At 44.5% G+C, this 22,543-nt stretch overlaps 1 protein-coding gene across 1 annotated transcript in view; it reads right to left on the bottom strand.

Annotated features, from left to right (window-relative positions):
- Positions 1–2,567: 2,567 nt before the first annotated feature.
- Positions 2,568–22,543, bottom strand: part of HS6ST1 (heparan sulfate 6-O-sulfotransferase 1) — a gene marked incomplete at its 5' end in the record, with an annotated part of 170,437 nt that continues 150,461 nt past the window's right edge. Inside the window, one exon of the mRNA XM_080349888.1 lies at positions 2,568–4,052. Within this exon, the coding sequence (XP_080206014.1) occupies positions 3,344–4,052 (709 nt within the window). The 3' untranslated portion in view covers positions 2,568–3,343. The remainder of the gene's footprint in view (positions 4,053–22,543) is intronic.

Genomic DNA, 22,543 nt, shown 5'->3' on the forward strand with positions numbered 1-22,543 from the left:
ATGTTAAGAAAGTTCCCTTAAACCCACTAAAGGAAGAAGACAGTGCCAGGTACGTCCTGCAACCCATGCTCTGGCACACAGCACTTAGATTAATTTAAAACACGACCTACAGCTGTGAAGAGACCAGCAGAGCAGCGATGGTGAGTGATGGCTTTTGGGTCATTCTCTTTGTTTCTGATACTTAGAATCTGATTCAAACTGCCCTGTACTTCTCATACCTCGGTGTAAGTTTTTACAGTGTGTAAATTTGTTATTCTCAACATACAGGTGGAGACTCCGAGGCATTTGAATCTAGAAATTTCCGCTGTGGTGCTAAACTGAGGTTGGCCCTCCTTTTGTGGGTTGAAGTGAAACTGTTAACAAGACAATTTTCAATATTGTTTCATCTCTTTTGCTTGTTACTGTAATATATTACAAAGAAAACGTTGTAACAAGGTCTTGTACTGACATGCTTCCAGGGTCAGAGGTTGCTTCTGATTTAAGGGAATGCTGCAGACAGATCCATTAAAATCCAGCTGGTTACTCAGGGCCCATAACACAGAAACAAAGTGGGCAAACCACGGCAGATAACGTCACAGGTCCTAATCACACACAGTCCCGTTCAATGTCACCTTTTGGTCGGCGAGGGCAGGATTTGGCCTTGGGTACGGAACGGCGCTCAGAGGTGCGTGCTGGCACACACAGACCTGCCGCACCGCTGCCACCTCCGACAGGGATTAATTAGCTGCAGTAACTGCTTGTGCATTACGGATCCATGATGCAGGATGCACAGGGAAAAGCCTTTGGGGAAAGCTGGAGACTGTGTAGATAAACCAGTTGCTTTTTATATCTTGTGTATCGCTTTTGTGGGTAAACAGCCTGTAAAATTGCATTTTTAAAATATAAATGTTTTCTTTAGCTACAGCAACACATAAAAGCGCTGGGAAACAGCAGACATAGCTCCTCCCAGTCTTGGAATTCAGGGATGAGCAAATGGATTTGCAATACCTTCTGCCCCCAAGCCAACAACCAAAAATTGCTTCATTTTGCTTCCCACTTTTCGGCTAGGAGGAAACGCTTGTGGCCAAGCTATACACCTCTGGGAACAGGGGCCGTTTTGTGGCAGAACCTTAAGACAGTGACACCACTATGGAATATTTGCGCCAGCCCAATGCAGAAGGAACAACGTCCCACCCTGCTTGGACATGGATGAGCGTGTGCTTGGGCACCTGGCAGCACCAGGGTGCAGAGCCCATCAAAATCCACATGAAATCGGTAGGAAAGACATCCTTCGACTTCGGTGGTGGACTTTGGATGGAGGCAGTAATGGGGTTGTATTTGAAGCCAAAGTGCCATTTGTATTTTTTTTTTAGTCATTGTTTTTAGTCATCATCTTCACTCTTCTGGAGGAGAACACCTCCAAAAGCAAGGTGTGCACAGAAGAAACGAGGCAGCTCCTCTGCTAAAGGCAGCCGCCTCCTTTGCAAAACTCAAGTCTGAATTTGAAGCTGTTGGAAGGTGTGTACAGAGGCAGAGAGAGTGAACTGAAACACAAAACAAGCAGCACGTCAGTGGATTCGTGTGATGGGAAAGGGACACTGTAAAAACGACACGCTAAAACTGAATGCATCAGCTCTCTGCCTCTCTTCCAGTGACTTCAATGCCATATTTGATCTGCAGTTAACATGGCCTTTGAAAATCAAATCATATTCCATTTAGTTCATAGTTTACCCCAAACAATAGCTGGTTCAGGTCTTACAGGCTGAGCAATGACGGCGTGAGACATGAAACAGGCAAAAACTGCTTCATTTCCATGCTTCCAGCGAAACGAAGAAGTGCTTGCAACAGCAAGAAAATAAGCCATACTTTAATTTGGTGAGTGGGAAGAGGAATTAGAGAAGTTATTGTTGTTCTGTGACTCAAAAGTCAATAAGCAGAACCTGGTTAGACTGTCACCACACTGGAGGATTAAACTTACATGAGTCCCTAAAAAACAACATTGAAAGAGAAAGGGTTCTGCTTTGAAAGTGGTCTGAGACTAAGAAAACATCATCCATGATTCCCCTTTCCAGTTTTATGAACACAGCTTGTTCATTTAAAGAAAGAGCTGCAGAACAGGCACCCTGCCAAAAGACAATGTGCACTGTCTCATAATTAATTCAGACCCATAGTCAGAAATTTTCACAGCTCTGGAAGAGAGCCCCATCCTGTTCCCACTTAAATCAGTTCTAGTGACTTCACTGGAAGCAGGCTGATGCCCATCATCTCTTGATAAAAGCAAATAAAAGTAACTGAAAAACTACAGCTACAGGTACGTCTGTACGCTTGTTCTAGTTCAATATTTCACATAGCAACAAACAAAACAAAATCACCCCCTCGTCATGTTCCCATTAACAACTGATTATTTGTAGGGTCTTCCTGGAACTTGTGCAGATTTATGAGGGAGTATTGCTATTTAGCTACTTCTTCCTTTTTTCAGTATGAGGATAGGGTTTGCATGTGCTGCTAACACACAGTACTGATGAAGGCATGAGTGGCAGCTGTGTGGGGTGACAGGATGGCATGTGAATGCATGTTTGAGCCTACAGAGAATGTGATCAGCTTTTAAGTTGTTTTGGGACCTGTCTGTGAAACAAATCTGCGCGTGAATTCCCAATTATTTTTGTGATGAAGCTGCGTATGCGTGATACCAGTGAAATGTATCAAAACCACTGTGCTAAGTACATATCCTAGGCCATAGTCGATTTGCTTTAATGTTTCTCATCCTCTGACGTTTGTCTCCTTTTTTTGTTTATTTTCATGGGGCTCTACCTGCTGGCAGTGGCTGCCAGCTGAACCCAAGTGACCGCCTCTATGCTCAGACCCCAGCCTGACAGGGTAGCACATCCTCAACTTCGTTACCGTTATCATAATGCGATTCCCATCCCACCTCCAAAAACACCCGCAGAAGAAAACCTGTTTCCTTGTATTTTAATTATGTATGTTTATGTCATTATGCTCAGGGGATAAACAGATTTTTTTTTTTAAATCCTACTTCTGCCATTTGTGTTTGAATTGTGAGGATAAGAAACATCCTTTTGTATTTGGCCTTAAGAGTGGGTAACTGCATTTGTGCATTTTTTACCTCTGCATTATAATGTTGACCCTTTTTTATTTTTATGCATTTATTTTCTTTTTTTTAAGAATCTCATCGATGTTGTAAGAAACAGTAAAAAGACCCTATGCTTAAGGAAGCAATCTATCTTCTGTTTTACAGACTTGCTTTTAAATAAAATACTTCTGTTGGTTTTTTTTTTGTAATTTTACTTCCATGATCTTTTATATGGAAACCCTAGAATATCATTAATATAAAAGTCTGCCTAGGCTACCACTTCTCTATAATATGGCTCATGTAGTCCTCAGTGGGCAAGCGTCCTTGCTCTTCGGTCTCTTCCTTGGGAAGCGCTTCATTGGACCGGTGAAGAAGCCTCTCTTCCCGATTCTTTATCCTCTGCTCCATCCTCTCGAGCTGCCGCTTGTACTGGTAGCGCTGCTGGAAGAGGTCCTTTGCATAGTCATAGAGCTGCATGTCCAAGTCATTGAGCTCCTCGATCCTGCGGATGGTGTCGTTATCCACCTCCACCCCTCCGGCCCTCGTGCTGTTGTACTGCATGAAGGGCCGGATGAATTTCAGGTTGAAAGTTCTCTCAAACAGGTACTGAGTCTTCCTCTGGAACTCTGTCAGGCCAAAGAAGGCCATGTCTTTGAGGTTCTTTTTTGCGCTCTCCAGCAGGATCTGCGCTCGCTTGTTCTCCGGGATGAAAGACATGTTGTAGCAGCCCACTAAGCTCAAGTCAGCCAACATCCTCACTTGACGGTTGTTGGCCAAATTATAGGGGCAATCCATAAACTCCTGCAGCGTGCAGCCTGACCAGTCCGTGCCCTCGTAGCACGACGGCAGCTCTTCAGGAGTTGGTGTCCTGCCATCACACATGTGCAAGGAGGTCTTCCAAGTAGCTCCTCGTTGGACGTGACGCCATTCGCTGAGGTAACGAGATACGGGGTCTCTCAGCAATGTGATGTAGTAAAATTTTCTACAAGAAGAAGAGAAAATAAAATAAATATTCTGCTACTAAAAAGAGAGATGCCTGGCAAGCTGAGATCTTGTGCAGCTACCAAAAAGACAGGAGCAAATCAACATCACAGCATCCCTTCCACTGTAGTCTTGCATTACACCTCATGCAAAGTAGTTTGTGCAACATCAGATGCATGTTTCTTTTTCTCATTGCCCATCATTGCCAAGTGGTAACACTTTCACCGGGACATCCATTTCTAGCAACGCACCGCAATGTCAGAACAAATCATCAGGATTGAACCAATCAACCAGCCTCAGAGCGCAACTGTGACTTCAGGGGCTGCTTGGCCTTTCACACAACCACGTGCCTTGTGAATCAGCCAGGACGTGCTCGGCAGGACAGCCCAGCAACGCACTGGGCCTTTCCTTTCCACTTTGTGCAGATGCTGACCAGGACGCACACTGAGCTGAAACCCGGGGGCCTGCACTGAGTAGCAGGAGAACGCTGCAGGAACATCAGTCAAAAATAACGGGAAATCAGGAATGCAATACTCTTTGTAGAAAGAGAAGGTATGAGTTGACAACCAGCAATAGTAGCAACAGTTTATTCTCATTTCAGCTGTTCTGCTATCAATTCAAACAAACTTTAGACACACTTTTGATATGTGAGACTAAAAAGCAAGACAACCAGGAGGAACACACAGTCACATGGGGCACTCTTGCACTTCCAAGTATAATGAAGCTCCCAACCATACAAGCTGCCTCTTGAACTGGAAATATCACAGCTGTATTGTGCCAAGAGACCCTCCAGCTCCAGCCCACCTTAAGCCTGGTTGAGTTCTGGGGTTCAGAGCGATGGCCATCTGTAGTAGCCCTCCATGGACAGAGGGAAACGGGCCCTTTGCCCCCTCACTTCCAGTAGCTCAGGACTGTGTCTCCGAGTGCTTCTAGAGCAAGGAAATACCTTCTCTAGCTGGCAAAGCTGGCAGGGAATTAAATCCATGTGTGGTCCCAGCACATGGGGCTGTGTGACACTGTGCACAAACGGGAACACCTGCCTTGGCAGGGTAACGCACAGGCTGCTGGTGGTGGGGGATTCACTTCCCCACCAGAAATGCAGCCTTGGACTGCTGCGATGGCTCGCTGCCCGGCTGGGAGAGCTCCCCGTGAGGACGGCACCGCACGGGTTGTGAGGAAAAAAAAAAGGCAAAAAATTCTGTTTTGGCTAATATTAACACATCCATATTTCCCTTCAATATTATTCTTCCTAGTAGTAACCTGAATTACTGCAGTAAGAGTAATTTCGTTTTAAGAAAATACATCAAAGGCATTGCCCGGGAAGTCTGATTTTAAGGAATGTTTGGTTTCCCAATTTATTATTAACTTGCTGAAGGGTTGTTCCAAAGCAGTCAATTTTGGCCTCTGAAACAATGACAGTGGGTGTTCACTCAGGATTCAACTCCTCTCCTGCTTTCTGCCTTCAGAACTAGGGCTGGTAAAAACATTTGCTATTTTTGGAAGCTTTTCCATGTCTCTTCATAGCAGGGATATCACGCTGTCTAGTAATACTGTCTACTGTCTGTGTACAGGGCAGGGGGAGAAAGAAGGGGAGCGGAGTGAGTGCAAAAGAGAAACACTTAGCTTAAATTTACCTCTTATTCCTTCATTTACATTGCAGCCTGCAATGATTCAACTACTCAGACTGAGATGCAGCTACGATTTATATAGACAGTGGTAAGAAACCTCAAACAGATGGGGATGAAATATGACAGGGGAAGGAAAAGGAAAGCCATGATGAACGCCAGATGTTTGAGGAACAGACACTGATGCTAAACACGACCAGCATTTTGTGACTTGTGAGCTGTCATGGACTTTTTATTTACACCAATGTAATCAAAAGGTTGTATTTTTTCCTTAAGCAGGTTGAAGCCTATTATTATCATTATTATTATTATTATTATGCTTACAAAAGCAATTTGAAGTTTCACCTAAGATCAGGGACTCATTTGTAAGGTACCCAAACACACAGGAGGAGCTGATTCCTGTCCAAACCTGCAGTCTATACAAGTATAGATAGGGGAAGAAAGAAGAATTAGTATCTGCATTTTGTAGACAAGGGAACCACAAATATTAAATGATGTTGTGAAGTCAACTGGGTGTCTGTGGCAGAGCCAGCATGAAGCAGATTCCTGTAAGCCTGAGTACACTTTGTCTTTTCTCTCTCTCTTTAAACTTCAGGAGTGATTTAGTAAATCAGATTAATACATATAATGCAAAGCTTCTAGGGTCCACTGAAACAGAGGCAGCTTCAACAGGACATAGACTGAAAAAAGGTTAAGGAGCAAGTATTGATTTCTTCACACCTGCACTATAAGAACTATTATATTAGTTGAGGCGATACTGGAAAATATTTTGTCATGAGGGATCTCTCTCTAAGATTCATTTCAGTGAATAGCAAGCATAGGAAAATGTTACATTTTTTGAAATTATACTGAATTTAACGTGCTTCTCCCCAGGTCTGTCACATAGAAAAGTGCTTGGAGGAGGAGAGATAAGATGTATCTTTGGAAACTGGAATACAGGCAGTGAGACCAGGCCCTGGAGGTACTTTAGGAAGCTGCCCCAATGGGGCATAAATAAACCAAAACAGATACCGCAATGCAAAAGAATAGTTTAAACCACCTAAGTTGAGGTGCACCATTGACATATTGAAAGTTATGCTCCCAAACCTGTATTTAGCTTTCTGGAAGGATATTGGTTTCAGAGGTGCAGATTCACCCAGCTCTCAGGTAGGTGAACCTCACACTTGTAGCCAGACTGGAGCCTCTGGAACCAGAGAGATGAGCCACCTGGACATGAGATGAATGACCATGGAAATATTCACCCGATATACTTAAGATATTGAAGTTTCCATTCTCAAACTGTAACTTTGGGATTGCCTTTACGTTAAGAGCACAGTCAGATATCTCTCCAAAGCATCATCCACTAGCAGCACTGTTATTAACATCGCGAGCCAGAAAGACGGGGGAACTTTGCGCCCATGTGGCTGGGAACGCAGGCAGTGCCACTTGTCAGCAGTGGCTTGAAATTTATGAGGAAACACATGACTAATAAGTTCTCCTTTGTCATCAGAGATAAAATAAACCCATAAAATACGGGCAGCTGTGAGTGCCCTTCCTTTCAGCATGGTACCCCAGACAGCTACTTAACTTAAGTATTCCTGAAGGCTCATTTTGGGAGTGTGGTCCTCTCCGAGCCCAGATGGTTCCACTCAATACTGCCTCATAAAAGAACCCAAACAGCCCCAGTTTGGTCACACCATGCCAAGTCTCACTGGCCTTCCCGGAGGTAACAAGCTTGAGCAAGAAAAATGGACATTCTAGATAGTAAGATATTTCTTTTTCTTCCCATGTGAAGCTGGGCAGAGCAGTATTTGCAGGCTCCCCTTCTACATATCCACGGGGTTGTGTTCCCCAGGAGGACAAAGAAAAGCAGAAGCCGAAGTCACACCTCTGCCTTTCCTTGCATTATTGGACCTGGTGGTCCCAACGTGAAAATCCCCCTGAAGCTCCCTGGGCCATTTGCAACTTCAGCAGTGCAACTGGGACGTACGTGTGAGCCGCAGTTTTGTCCGAGGAAAGAATCACTGGTGAATTTATTAAACAGAGCAAAACGAAATAATGTTTTTGATAAACAACACTGTATTACAACTGAGGTTTCAGGGAGAGAAAAATACAATATTAGAAAGGAAGGGCAATCCTGCAGTTGTAGTACACAAATGAATTCAGGAAACTTGAGTGTAAGTGCCCTCCTGTCAAAATTAGCCTGTGTGCCCCAGACAAATCTCTCTCTGCCTCTGTTTCCCGTGTGTGAAGGGCTGACAATGTCTCCTTTGTCTATTTGGGCAATTCAAAACATAACATCTTTTGGAGCGGGAACCCTCTCCTTCAATGATTATGCAAAGCCCCCGTTTCAGCATGGATTGAGGTCAGAGGACAATAGTTAACTTGAGGCATATTTTCATGACACAGGCGTCAGGGGCACCGCTGCCCCGCACGATTCCCAGCCTGGACCTCGCTGTCCCATTCTCACATCGCAGCACAAAGCAGCCTTAGTTTTGCAGTGTTGCCAGTAGAGTTTTTGGTCTTTCTTTTTTTGTTTCCCCCCGCTTCTTTTTTCTTTCTTCAGGGCCACGCTGCAAATGCAGTCACTGGGTTAAAAATAACCCTTTTTTGCAGACATGAAGGAGTGGCTGAAGTCCCTATTTAGTAATATTCTGCCTTAATTCCTGTCAGCATGTTCCTCAGCTAATGAAGGGGAAATGAAACCCTTCTTCCTCTAAAAAAACAATTCCTTCTCTTTTGCTAATAACCAGTCAACGTAATTCTGATAAAGTGACAGATTCTAAATATGATGCTATTATCTCTCTTCAGTTCATTTCCATTTGTGCTTTCTTCCACTCCTCCTCGATACACCCTTCTTACTTCCACTGCTGGTCTCTTCAAGTCTGCCAAGAGCTGCTTATTTGACTGTACAATCCCCTATTCTTCGCTATGATTAAATGCTTCCCTCCCACACAGCCAAAATATCTTATTTTTTATTTCTACCGGTTATTCACTGAGCTTTCAAGCGTCCCTCACAGGAAAAGCAAAATCTATAACAAGTCCTTCTTGACTACTGTGGTGGCCTTCCATCAGATAAACAGCAAAATAAGGATATAGCCACTTCCAATCACAGGTTCTTCATCCCTCCTGCCAGGAGGGGGAAGGTGAAGGAAGCTGCATAGGTCAGCTTCAGCCGTATAACCCCAATCTGTCAAAGCAACGTGCCCCCAGGCTACAATTTTTCTACTGCTAAAGAAAAGAAATATTAAAAAAAACCCCCTTCTGTGTCCTTGCTGAATTAACTGAACTAAACAGTGTGTCTGCCAGCTTGCAGGAATGAGAAACACTCTGTTTTCTTTAAAAGAAGCAGTAATGTCAAATTTGTGGCTGATTTAAAGCATCTTATTAAGCCAAGCCCATGTATTATGCACTCCTTATCCAACAGTGCTCACTGTAAATAGTTTATCAGTAAAACAACCAGTGATTTTGCCTCTCACCAGTGAAACAAAAACATACACCGCCCCGGCCTTAGTCTGCAGGGACCAAGGAAAGAAGAAATGGAGCAGTCATCCCTGCTCTGATCGCTTAAACCCTCACCTTACACAGACAATTAAGGGGATTATCAGCTGTTACCTTCACTGAAAATGGCCAGAGGCTCCGAAAGGAGCAGTTCCAGAGATGACTTACAGGTAAATAATAAATAAAGATGAGTCAGGTGTCTCTAATGATGGATGAGCTGAGAATGTGGCAGATGAAAGTTTATAAGGAATTGATAGTCTCATTATACAGTCATACTAAATGTTACCTACAAAGATAGATGTATGGAAATGTGGTTTACCCTTCTGCACAGGGCCACAAAATGACTTTCTGCTCTGCTGGGAAACACCGGAGTGCAGAACACGCTCCAGCCAACCTCAGCACTTGCTTTGGCCAAAGTTGCCTTATTTACCACCAGCACACCAAACCCCCGCTTACACTTTGAAAGCCCAGACTCGGTAACATAGTCTCCCCTTTTTACTCTACAGTCAGATTTCTTGCATAACAAAAACCACTCTTCGTTAGACGTTGGAATTTAATATATGTACAATAATTATTTCCTTTGGTAGCAAATAACCCTAATTTTCCTCAGTCTATTTCCTCGCATCTGGTGTTCATTTAGACTCCTCCTGCATTTCACACACAATAAACTCTTCAGCCCTTTAAAAGTCATAGGAAAAGAAAGAAAACCCCAAACAAACAAACAAACAAGCCTCTTCTGTCCCCTATGTTTAAACAAAGGTTTCCACACAAAACACCAAAAGCAAAGAAACTGGCCAGCAAAGCCAATCCTCCAACACTCAGGCTGTGTAAACACCTCTGTCCACGGTTTTCCTTTCCAGTAAATGAGGGGGCGTTAGAGCAAGTCAGCGCTTGCTTTGGTAACCGGGTTCGTTTTGCACCGCTGTGTTTGTTTTGCCTGATGGTCTCCGCTCTTGGGACCCTGTGGCATTAAAAGATGGGGTGTTTGGAAACGTGACAAACACTACATGGGCTCTGCTCACCCTCTGGCCCCTCACTTGGGAACTCATCCTAAGGTCTGGTGTCCCCGTGAGCCAGGTCCCCAGCCAGCCATTGTTGAGCTGTCCCAGCCCCTAAAAACAACTTTGGGACTGCTCCAGGAGCTGGACACAGAAGAAAATGCTCTTGTACTACAGACAAAGTGATGTGCTTTTCTTCCGAATGGGAACACGAAACTCTGATAAGACTCTTTCAGCTGGATGCAACCCAAAGCACAGGTTTCTAAACACACAAAGGTGGTTTTTGGCTGGTAAAATTGAGGTTTTCAGTCCAGCTACCCCTTCTTGTAAAGGAACGGAGTTGGAGGCTATACCCCTTCACAATTTGGCCATATTTTTGAGACTGCTTAAACAAACAGCTGTTATGCAGGTGCTCCAGAAGCCACTCACCTGCTTCTCCTGATCTCAGGTCTATGCAAAGCAGAGTCTTGTTTGTCACAGCAGCTCCAAGGAGCCACTGAGAACCGATCCGCACCCCCAGCTGAGGCAGTGGGGGAGTGAGAAGGGCCATTTGTCCAGAAAAACTTAACTGCAGTTTAATGCAAACATATATTCCCAGGAAGAGGGTTTCAAGGCAGCTTCTGGAGCCTGTGGAAGACCCTGGCCTAGCAGCCCAGTATCTGAGCTGGGTGCTGAGAGCTTCTTGTCCTCACTGATATGACATGTCTGAGTCCCTCTGAAACAGAGGACAGGGTGCGCGCACCAGAAAGAAAGAGCGCTTCTATACCTGCCAACATTTATATGGCTTTTGGGGCTGCAGCCTTACCTGCTGCCCTTCCTGTTCAGTTACTGGCCAGGAGTATGCAAAAACCTCCTGGGGAAAATGGGTTAAAAATGGAGAAATGGAGTAAACTCTGATTCCAGCTGCTAGAACAATACTGGCTGAGGGTATAAATAAATCTGTACCAGATTTCAGAGTGTAAATGAATCTGAGATTACTTGAGTCTGGGCTTTTGGATTTAAACAGCTACAGAGTCAGAATCTGTTATATATTTCTGTCCTTTAGCAGGAATTAAAGTGTGTTAGATCCATTATATATACACTTAAAAATACCAGTATTATTTAACCATGAGTTGTGAGTAGGCATGCATGAAAAGCCACACCTCTCTTTTTTTCTCCCCCTACCCCTGTATATTTCATAAAATGTGGAGGACTGTGAATGCTTCACAATCCTGGCTGATGAGCCTTTCATCGTACCATGAACGGCCACGCTGCAGGGCCAGCAATGGAGTGTGAGGTTCATACGTATATATCCCTTTTACATAGATGGTCCTTCTGAATTACATTGGCAAAGGCTGCAGAGTTGGAGCGGAGGTACCAAGGATACAAGCTGGTTCCAATGGCAGATGGGTGACACCACGTTTTATTAGAACGCTGGAAGGACACATGTGGCCTTGGTACCCACCTTGGCAGCGGGAACATGATATAGACTGTTCCATAGTGATGAGATGTATATGGTAATACAAGGGAGCACTTTGTGTTTGGGATCAAATGCAGCATCAAGGTAGGTATGATTGGGTGTGAATTCCTCTGAAATCATCAGAAACGCACACTTTCAGGATCAGTATCTCCATAAATGAGTTGAGGGTACGCTTTTACCTCAGCTCTCTGGGCTGTGCAGTTCTGGTAGTCACCGTGTTCACAACACACTGCGACACACTCAGTTCCAGCTCAGATTTGTTAGCAATGCACTTCTGACAGGCTTTTACCCAGGAAACAAGTATGGTTCTATCACCCCGCCCCGTCTCACGACTGCTTTATATCCAATTAGCAGAATAGACACAGACTATGAGTTTTAACAACATCTCTGCTTTTCAAGAAAACTGAGCTGCTGTGTAAGCACAAGAATTTCCTGTTGCACTGTCTCTTGCAAACAAGTTAATCTGAAGAAAAAAGATACGTGACATGTTATGAACTTTAGGAGTGAACCGCCAGTTCATTTTTCAAAATGACAGATGTGATGAAAATTGGCCAAAGGCTTAGAAAAAAAAAAGTGGGGGTCAGGGTGAGGGGAGCAGATGGAGGGGAGAGGAAAGCATTCCAGAGCCCTCTGGAGCCTTGGACTCCTCTAGGACCCATTAAAAGCTTATGTTACTTGCACCGTTTATAAACAAGCGCTTTCTTTTGCCATCATATAATAACCTTCCTCATACCAAGCGCTTAGGAAGTGTTGACTGCTGTCTCCTACTGAAGCATGGCACCAAAAATGACGGCAAGTTACAAATCAAATTCCTTTGATTTATTACCTTTCCCAAGGTTCAGGGGGTTTGTTGAGATTCCTAAGTGACCTTAGTAAACCCACTAATCAATAGCACATCTGAATGCTGACGGACTGCAATGGAAAGTTCCATTGCTAGAGGAATTACATCAATGCTGGCAGAGGAGAGATGGGAGAAATGTGGACTGCAACCTATGCCTATTCTTTGCATTCTTTTGCTTTTCTTATTACCCCTGCTGTCATCGAGGTAGGAAATTTCAGGATGAAAAACCACTGCCATTCTCCACAAGAAACTTCTTCGCTCCCTTCACTTCGCTCTGTCACAGACTTTAATTTTTACTGATTTTAGCTTTCCACAAAATACAGATTTTAGTTATATATTACAGCCATATTTACTATAAGTAGGGTACTGTACCCACTAAGTGAGTTTCTCCCTGTGTGTTAGACACACTAGAATCAGGCAAGAAACAAATCAAAATGAAGTGCCAGTGCTGGCTGCCATGTCACCAGGGAGGCTGAGCCTTGAGTCCCCCTGCCGCCAGGGCAGAGATGCACTGGAGCTGCACTGGAGCTGCACGTAATGCAGGATTTCTGCATTTGAATCCTGCAGGAGAAAGAACAACTGGGATTTTGCCACACAGGAAAAAGAAAACCAGAGGGAAGCTGAGATACTGCAAAGACAAAGAAATAATGTGCAATATGCAAAGATGTTTTATGAGAATCAGCTGAAAACAAAGCAGATAGGCTGGAGTTTGCATTTGCTTTTGAACTGTGAGCCCACTTCTCTTGCCAGTCACAGGAGCTCCACCGGCAGTGAGAATCAAGAAAGATTCAAGGAAAGCGTAACGGCACGACAGACAGGACGTATGTCTGCTTGAAGAAGATTAAATTATAAAGAAACCATCCAGGAAGATCAAAGGAGCAAGAGTAGTCAGAGGAACAGATATTGATTGCTTACGCAGGACAATGAATTCCTCAGCGACTGCTGCCTTGGACGCAGTATTTGTGTCAGGCGCTGCCACGGCCACGCTGACACCTGCGAGCTGCTCCTGGATCAATCTTGTTCCAACCAAAAATTGATGGATGGCTACTTTTATTGATCAAAGAGGGAAAAATCAGGAAACAGCATCGAGATGCACAGAATTTTGAAACTAGATTGACACGTCCTGGATGTGCAAGTAAATATTCTGACTTCCAACCAGCCAGGGTACATCCAGAAACAAGACAGCCCAAGGAAGGAAAACGCAAGACGGCACAACCCATTCCTGGAAGCAGCCACAGCGTGAGCTGGTGCAAGACCTGGTTTCCAAAGCGCTGCTCTGTGCACGGCTTTGCTGAGCAGCAAAGCAAATCGATGAAAACCAAATACTGCTACGCACCTAATGGCAGGAGATAGGTGACTGGTCCTCATACCATCTACCCCATTCCTTCTTAAAATCAGTGCTGGCAGAGGTTCCCGCGCTGCTGCTTTTCTTGCCAATAGTCATATTAGTGGCTTACAAAGAGTACCAAAGCTCCCTCTTCTCAATTAACTGACTCTCCCTTGCTCAGGAATAGCAGATGCTGTCAAGCAACAAATAGATAATCCTCAAGAAAGCAGAGCTACTAATCAGTCACTTTCATATTTAAGATCGCTTGGAGTTGCCACTGCCTTATACTGTTTTTCTAATTAATTGTACTGGAATGCACTTAAACAAGCCCTGGATCAAAGAATCAACTGCACAGATTGAAATAAAACCTGTCTGTGTTGCTAATGCCTTGGATATGGATGACTTGCTAAGCATTCAAAATCCTGGGTACCAATGGTTTAAAACTACTAATAGTGTGAGACACTTTCAAAGGAACAGATTTAAGAATAAAGAGGAAAAAGCTCCCTTCATTTGTTCATAAAAGACAATTAAACAAAGGCTTAAGGTTCAACTAATTTATTGTGGAGTTTGTGTACCTTAAGTTCCTTATTCTCCACTTTCCTATCACAAGAAATCTCAAGGAAGAAGCGTCAATTTTCATTGCAGCAAAACTTTGTCATCATTATGGATTTTTTTTTTTTAATTCATTTTTATGAAGGGTTGAAATCTTTTCAAAATAATGATAAATAAAAATGACTGGGGATGGATGTGTTACCAGTTGGTGCAATAAATCACTGCCTCTTCCTGCGTGAGTCCTGCTCTCATGGTTTAGAATATCATCGGAATGCTTTTGATTGATCTACAGTTTAGTAATCCAGCCATCATCATCCATAATTCTACAATAAACCACGCCACTTAATGTAGCTGTTACAGATGTTCAGAAGTTCATTCCCTGCCTTTTAAGAGGTGATATCTAGACAGCAGCTGCAGACACCAGGATTAACAGGGGAAGAAAAATCTGTCTTCAGCACAGGAAAACAACCCATTTTCCTATAACAATGCCATGTCTTTAAAGCTGAAAGACATGCTGCCAACCTTGATATATCCAGGTTCAATTATGAAACACCAAACACCTATTTGCACACACACATCCCCCCCATGCCAGTCGGCAGGGCTAACAAGACAGCTGGCTTCTGCCTAAAACACACAGAATCCCAGAATGTCAGGGGTTGGACGGGCCCTGGAAAGCTCATCCAGTGCAATCCCCCCATGGAGCAGGAACACCCAGATGAGGTTACACAGGAAGGTGTCCAGGCGGGTTGGAATGTCTGCAGAGAAGGAGACTCCACAACCTTCCTGGGAGCCTGGGCCAGGCTCTGATACCCTCACCAAGAAGATTCTTCTCATACTTGAGTGGAACCTCCTGTGTTCCAGTTTGTACCCACTGCTGCAGCCCCATGAGGAGGCTGCTATTCATTCAACCAGCACCAGCCCTTCCTGAAAGCACAACTGGAGACTTCACAGGGCATCATTACTCTTTTTTTTTTTTTTTTTTCACAAATTACTGATTTGAAAACAGTAGGTTAATTCTTGGTTTCAACTTCTTTTACTTGAGCCTGAAAGCAACACAGCATGAGCTGGCCTGCAACTAGCACTTAGGTTAATACTGCTTCTTAAAGAAAAGCAAAATATGTAACAAGCACAGCACAAGGCGCAGATATTTTATACCAGACAGCACTAACACTCTCTGCCAAGCTCAGCAGCCGCAGCTCATTGAAAGCAGGCCGACAAAATAGCCAACAGGAACTGTCAAGGTGATGGTCTAGGTCACAGAAACAATTTCCCTCCTAAGTGAATCACCATACTGAGGAAGCTAACGAAGGCTGCAGAATTCATTAGCGAGCAGTGCTGGAGGGGTCTGCTCCAAATCCTGCGCTGAGCCGCCCAGGGCAGCCAGCATCCCGCTGACAGGGACACGGCCCAGGCGCTGCCCTGAGAGCTGCGGGGAGCAGCACAGCCAGTCCAGGACACTACGAGACTTCGGAGCCGCAAACCTGACCGAGTGTAAAGTCCAGTGAAATACCAAGTGGGTATTTCACAGGGATGGCACCTCTGGGCTGTGAAGAAGGGATATCACGCCCCACCAAATCTCTTCCCCTTCTCAGGGTGGTAAATGAGATCCCTTGTCCTGTGGCTAGCAGGGGGATTACCAAAAAAGCAGCAGTGTGGTGAATGTGATTTTGAAAAGCAGCTTTTTGTCTAATAAATCCTTGAGAGACTGACTTTCTTTCTTTCCTTCCTTCCTTTCTTCTTTTTCTTTCTTTCTCTCTCTCTCTTTCTTTCTCTCTTTCTCCTTCCTTCATACAGGCCAATGTTCTCACCTCTCCTTCCCTGTGAAGGACTCTTGAGGTGTCCTAGCTGGCTGAAAGGCCACCAAGCTCCTCTGCATGTCTATTGCAGATAAGTCTACTTACGTGCTTAAAAGCGTACGTTGCAATTCCCCAAAGCACTGCTTTCAACTAAAAACCCCTGTGCATCTCTCCAAAGAAAGCGTGTGGTGGGAGCATTCTGGCTCTGCTGTGGGCTTGGAGCACCCCCAGCCAGGAACCGCTAATTGTGACTATTCCCCTTTCCGCACAGGGGCTCGAGCAGCAGTGCCAGCGAGTCACCTGAGAGCACCCCGCTACGCTCAAGTCACCGTGCCACTATAGTATTTACATTTCCAATTTAACGGCACATATTCCCTGCTGAGACAAACACTGCGCAGAAGCGCCCCTGGCCTGCAGGTGATGTTGTGTACGTAACCGCGGAGCAGCGGGTTTTGTGTTGAGAGATTACAACTGTATCTGCAGAGCCTCTGGCTTAAGTCTCTGCCTCAGGCTTGACTACGAAACATCACCTCCAAAAAAATACACAGGATTTTTCTCCCTCATAGGCTTAGGTTACATGGAAAAGTTTTGCTGGCATAGCTGTACTGAAAGAAGTAAATATTAATAACAAAAGAACATTGTTGGCCCAATAGCAATGCCAGCAAAAAGTTGTGGGTAGCTGTATATACAGCTGCGGGTATAGCTTATTCTGTCTAGAGAAATGGGTTAAGTTATAGAGGCAGAGGAACGCCTGCCAGTGTGAGTTCTCTTCCAAAAGGGGTTTATCAGCATAGCCCTAGGGAAATAATCACATTTTGAATGCAGGCATGTGCTCGGTCTCTCTGTCAAAACAATTATCACACAGAAAAAGTTTCTTGTGTTTGGTAAATTTTGCAATAAGAATGTGGCAATCCAGATCCCCGGAGCATGCTGTGATAAGTCTCTGCCCACTGGGATCTGCTGGGCTGAGGCCATTAATTCTTTCAGATACACTGGCAAACTGCTGAGCCTGGACAGGCTTTCGGTCCCTACCAACCTGGGATGGATGAGAGCTGGTGATCTTGTTATATGAGCCTCCACATCCCACAGCTCTGAGTCATTCAGTCCCCTGACTGTCTCTTCACATAAGAATTTATCTTTTCTTTGAGTATTTTGCCAATGGGAGCTGCAGGGTAGCAGCGTCATTGCAGTCTGTTTCTTTGAATACTCTGTGGGATCTCAGCTTGGCATATTCAATTTCTTCATCCCAAAGAGAGGGTGTGTACAAAAGCAAAAGATCTGGAAAGTGTTTAGCATCACAGGAACTGCCAGCACCGCTTCCTTTGTTTGCTCCATTTAGCCTGGTGACATTTTTTATCACCAATTAGCTCAAACACAGAAAAGCTGCATCTCTCAGTTGACTGGGGGACAGAGAGATTGGGGTTCAAATTCTCCTCGTTAGTCACTCTGAGAAGCCGGGCCGATGCTTGTTGTGCATCCTGTTATTCCAGTTGGCCTAGAGACAAGTGCCAGAGCTGGCACAAAAGGCGCGGATCAGAGACAGAGCAAACCAAACTTACATTCCTCCCACTCCAGGCTTAGGCTTGGTGTACCTGTTACTACATGTGTATCCTCCTCATGTCAGACATAACGAAGGCAGAGGCAGCTGTAAAGAGGGACAGAGAGGGGATTGCTAATAAAGAAAAGCAATATTGCAAGAATCAGTACAGTAAAGATTCACAATGTTCACTCTGGGAAGACAAGGCCTTCTACTGGGGAATTCCCTGAAGGAAGGAACAGCAGCAATAGATGTGAAAAAGAAAAGAATTAAAAAAAAAAAAATCCAATCACATATTCTGTATTTAAATATTAAAAAGACTACCAGATGCAATTACATTCATGATTAAAAGATCTAACAGAAGCATATTTAAATTCATTAACTTAGTCCACACTTTACCACCTCAGGAGACCAGCTGCTCACAGAATACAGGGCAGCAAAATACAAACTACATCTTGCTTGTATTTGATCAAAACCTTTTGGAAGTTGCAATGATCTGGCTGTTAACATCTCTTAGGTGATAATTAGGCTCTTGGGGCAGCAAACATTGTTTGGGAGAGAATATGCACTGTGAAAACATAAGTAGTGGAGCCTTCTGCCTTGCTGAAAAGTCAGTTATTCCACCATATAAAAAAAGGCAGGCAAAGGCAAAATGAGGCCATTTTCAAACAGAGACTCATTTTGCCTGTGTATATCAGCAATCAGCAGATGCTCACCTCTGTGTAAATGGCTTACTTTAGGTGTTGCTCATTTCTTACAACACACGTTTTAACCAAGAGCTTTTAGCCCTTGCGCAGTGCGGCTCACGAGCGCGGCGCTCTGGAAAGCAGACGCTGCATGGCTTTTCCATCCCTGTGTGACAGCTGCTTGGTGTGTTGTGTGAGAGCAGTGTGGTACCTGCTGGGGCTGAGCAGCCGCTTCGCTCAGTTCCCGTCCTCCCGAGCAGGGTCCCCACTGCCCCGGGCTCTGCTGGGGACGCTCCAGGGCTGGGGCTGCAGGACCGGCCTTCGGGGCACGTTTGAAGGCGCCGGGAAGAGCCAGAACCGCTCCGTGGGATGAAGCCTGTTAGCGGAGCAGATGCACAGCGATATTCTCCGTCTGTCTCAGGAGAGCATTAAATTAACAGCGGAGGTACTCGCTTCCTTCCTGTTATTGCCATGGGAACTATTTCCCTGCGACTGGAAAGGAAGAGACTTAATTAGCAATAACTGGGAATTTCTGTTTATTGTTGGGTCCAACAAGTATCTGTCCTTCAGGTTTCTGTCCGTATGCTATGCCTGGTTTTGGTCTCCTCCATCCTGCAAGGCAAAGCTCACCTCTGGACAAAGACTTTCCTTCTCAGGGGATCTTTTAAATAATTCTGGCAGTCAGAGACTCCTGCATAGCCCCCATAATCAAACACATGAAACATCGAAGGACAGAGGTGAATTTTTAGACAGACAGCAACACATGTGTCTGAACTGTCAGGCAAACATTTTCAGGACAGATTTCACGGAGAAAAAATTGGGAAGAAGATGGGAAACTGCAATGGTCAGAAAACAACAGCAATATTCAGTTCTAAAACTATTTGTTAGTAACTCAACTCTAGATGTGTGACTCTGGACATGTTTCCATCTCATAATCAGAATTAAATGCAGCCTCAGTTCCACATTCTGATGAATAGTAGCTACGTTATTTTTTATTATATATGGGAACATGTATCATACATATTATAAAGTGTTTCAGATACATAGAAGATTCCCCTTATTGCCATATTTGTGTGACAATCATTAACACTGCTCCAAAGGTCAAAGAAGTACTTGCTTAAGTCCATTGCAATATGAGATGGTTTTCCTGAATTGGACCTGGAATTCAACCTGAGCTGAAGTTACTTATAGCAAAACCCAAACAAAACCCACATGCACACATGCTGTGCATGTGACTTGGAAAATAAAGGGATTCTATTTTGTGAGGAATTTACATGGAAGTGTGAGTGGGTCTCTTCCTACAGTACTCAGTCACAGAGCAAAGGGAGATTATTTGCATCTAAGAGCAAAATGCCCACTAGTACTATGAACAAAATTCTACAGACGAGGCTTCTGATGGCCAGAAACTGGGTGTCAAAAGTCCCTTATGAAGAGAGATGTGCCTTGCATTGTTCTCATCATCTAGGAGCCTGTAAGGGTTGCTATGAGTCTGAGATTGGTACTGATGGTAGATGGCAGGTTTATGAATCACACTCCAATTTTTTAACCCAAAGGACCTCCAATACCTTTTACTACCCTTTCCCTTCGTCAGAAAGTTACCAGTTATCCCTGACAAGAGACAGCCATATCTGCACTTTTATTCCTCTCCAGTGAATATGCGGACTTTCTATAACCACATTCTCATCTGCCTAAGCCTCAAGGAGTGGCAAAATATTCTGGGAGAAAAACTGAGAGTGATCCAGATGACAGGATAAGGAGGACAAGAAAAGAGGAGCTTGAGATGAGTTGTGATTAAATTTGTTAAATTTAAATTTTATTAAATTTGTTAGATTAAATTTGCAAAATTACTTAAGAATACTGAACGTATCAGCCTTGAGTTCACCACTAGGTCAATCTGGCTGTAAAACACAGGGCTTCCCTTTTGAAGAGGTAAAATAAAAAATATTAGACATCTTCTCTTTTAAAACCATTTTTTGCAGGAGCTGTAAATGATCCAGTTCTCTTGTTCATGAATATTTGGGGTGAGTCAGCTATGTATGCCATCATCCAAGAGCTTTAATTTTAGACCCACATCTACTACAGTTCTACCTTTCCTTTATGTGGATAAGGTTTTCACAGGTCTTACCTAAAGAACTACATTAATTCCAAGACGAGAAAGAAGAACTTTTCAAATTATTACCATTAATATGGATGAATTACAAACAAACCTGGCCTGGATGCAGGCTGAGCGCTGAACACCTCGAAGGTCAATCGTCACATTAATCCACTGAACGTGCCTGTACTCGGATGGAAAATCGCTGTCATTACAGATGTTTTTCCGGGCACCAGTGCTGACCTCTCCTGTTCTGTCTGCCTGCCCATGCTGGGACTGTTCCACTCACCTTAAACTGTTCCAGCCACTGTTGGTTTGCTGAAATCTTTTCTGCCTGACTCCAAAGTCACAACCACTCCACACACTCCTCTGCCAAATTTTTATTCCCTAATGGGGTGATCCAAAGCTCGCTGAACTCAAAGGAAAGATTTGCACTGGCTTCTAGGGATTCTGGATCATACTGCACCTGCCTCCTGCCAAATGCCTTCCTTGAAGACAAAGCACAAGCTGTGCTCGAGCTCTCTTATGGAAGAGTGACAACTGCTGGGGGAGGACACGTGAGGAAAGGTGGGGAGATGCTTGAGGAGACATGGGGACAGACAGACTGCTGAGGACACAGGGCTGGGGACACGCTCTTGGAAGGCGGGAGACCCCTGAGGGACTGTGACCCATGTTCTCCTGAGGGACCACAGCCTGGATGCAACCCATGCTGGAGCAGTGACAGCGAGAAGAGCAGAGAGGAGAAAACCATTAGGAACTGTGGAAGAGGGGCAGATGAAAACCATTACACCGTTACACATTTCAACAATCACACAAGATCCCATCATTTGTGCGCAAACCCTAATTTAGAAGAACAATCTCTAGGTAAAGCAGGAACTTTTATCTCCATCTCACTTCAGTGCTGGGCCTTTCTCAGAAAAGTAGAACTAGGACCCCAATGGCAATCTCACCTTCCTGCTAAAAGGGCAGATATGTCTTATCCAGATGGGATAACCAGCTTGTCCTGACTTCAGGGCTGGAGGAGACCATGACCATGATCTCCACGTGCTGGAGGAGAGCTGAGGGCTGCTCCAGGCAGGCACCTTGGTAGCATGACAGAGGGTTCAGGGTACAAGGGATTGCCACAAAACACTTGTATCCGGTACCTTAGACAGAAGCAGACTGACCCGTGTCCTTTGGAAGGACAATTTCTGAAAAATGTGATTGTCAAGCCTTGTTTAGGGAGCCAAATACTGTTTTCTCCCCAAAATTACATCCTTTTTTTCCATTATCACAATGTCAACCTTCTGTGCCCAGTTTGTCACCTGGGACTCTGTTGATCTCATTGCCTTCAGCAGAAGCACTGGGGACTCCCAACTGTTCAACAGCAGCCAAGAAAACTAAACACTTCTCCCTTGCTAATTCCCTAAGAAGCTAAGAGTAGGAAATAAAAGGCTTAGTAGAAACTTGAGGCCCCTTGGTTCATTCAGTGCTCTGCCACGAAAACATCAGAGTCTCTCAGTCCGTTCATGTGGCATCTGCTGACCCCAAATTCCCTCCTGTCCACATATACATGCAAAGTGGGTTTTATACTGTTAGTGGCTGACAGTTATAAAAGCCAGAAGATTTATGAATTGCCAGATTCATGCATTCAGAAAATTTGACTCAGGCCCCTGGAAAACCACTGGACTAGCTGAAAAATTCCACCACATTAAGCTGACCTCATTCTGCTTAACTCCAAGGACTCTGGCAATAGAGCCCAGCATCCTTCCAGCTCCAAGACGTTCGCTCTAGTAACTACACGAAAGCCGCAGGAGGTGTCCTCTGCCAAACCTCCTCCTCTCACCGCGGCGATGCCTCTGCTCAGCAGCAAGCAAGCACGATTTCTGGTAGTTGTGGCCCAGTTCTGGTCTATTTTAGGATTTCTAGAAGCTGTTAAAAACTAATACCCTCTCACTCTCTCCTCCTAGAATCTCATTTATCACTCTGCCTTTGCACAGTCACACTTCTCTCTCTGAGCTGGCAATTTCTTTGCTATGACATAGATTTGGGATGGCCCTAAGGGGCTGTGAGCACATGGGTGCAGTAGACCAAACTACAAACTGACAGGGGAAGATTTA

This window comes from Nesoenas mayeri (assembly GCF_963082525.1).
Source record: "Nesoenas mayeri genome assembly, chromosome: 9".
NCBI classification, from domain to species: Eukaryota; Metazoa; Chordata; class Aves; order Columbiformes; family Columbidae; genus Nesoenas; species Nesoenas mayeri.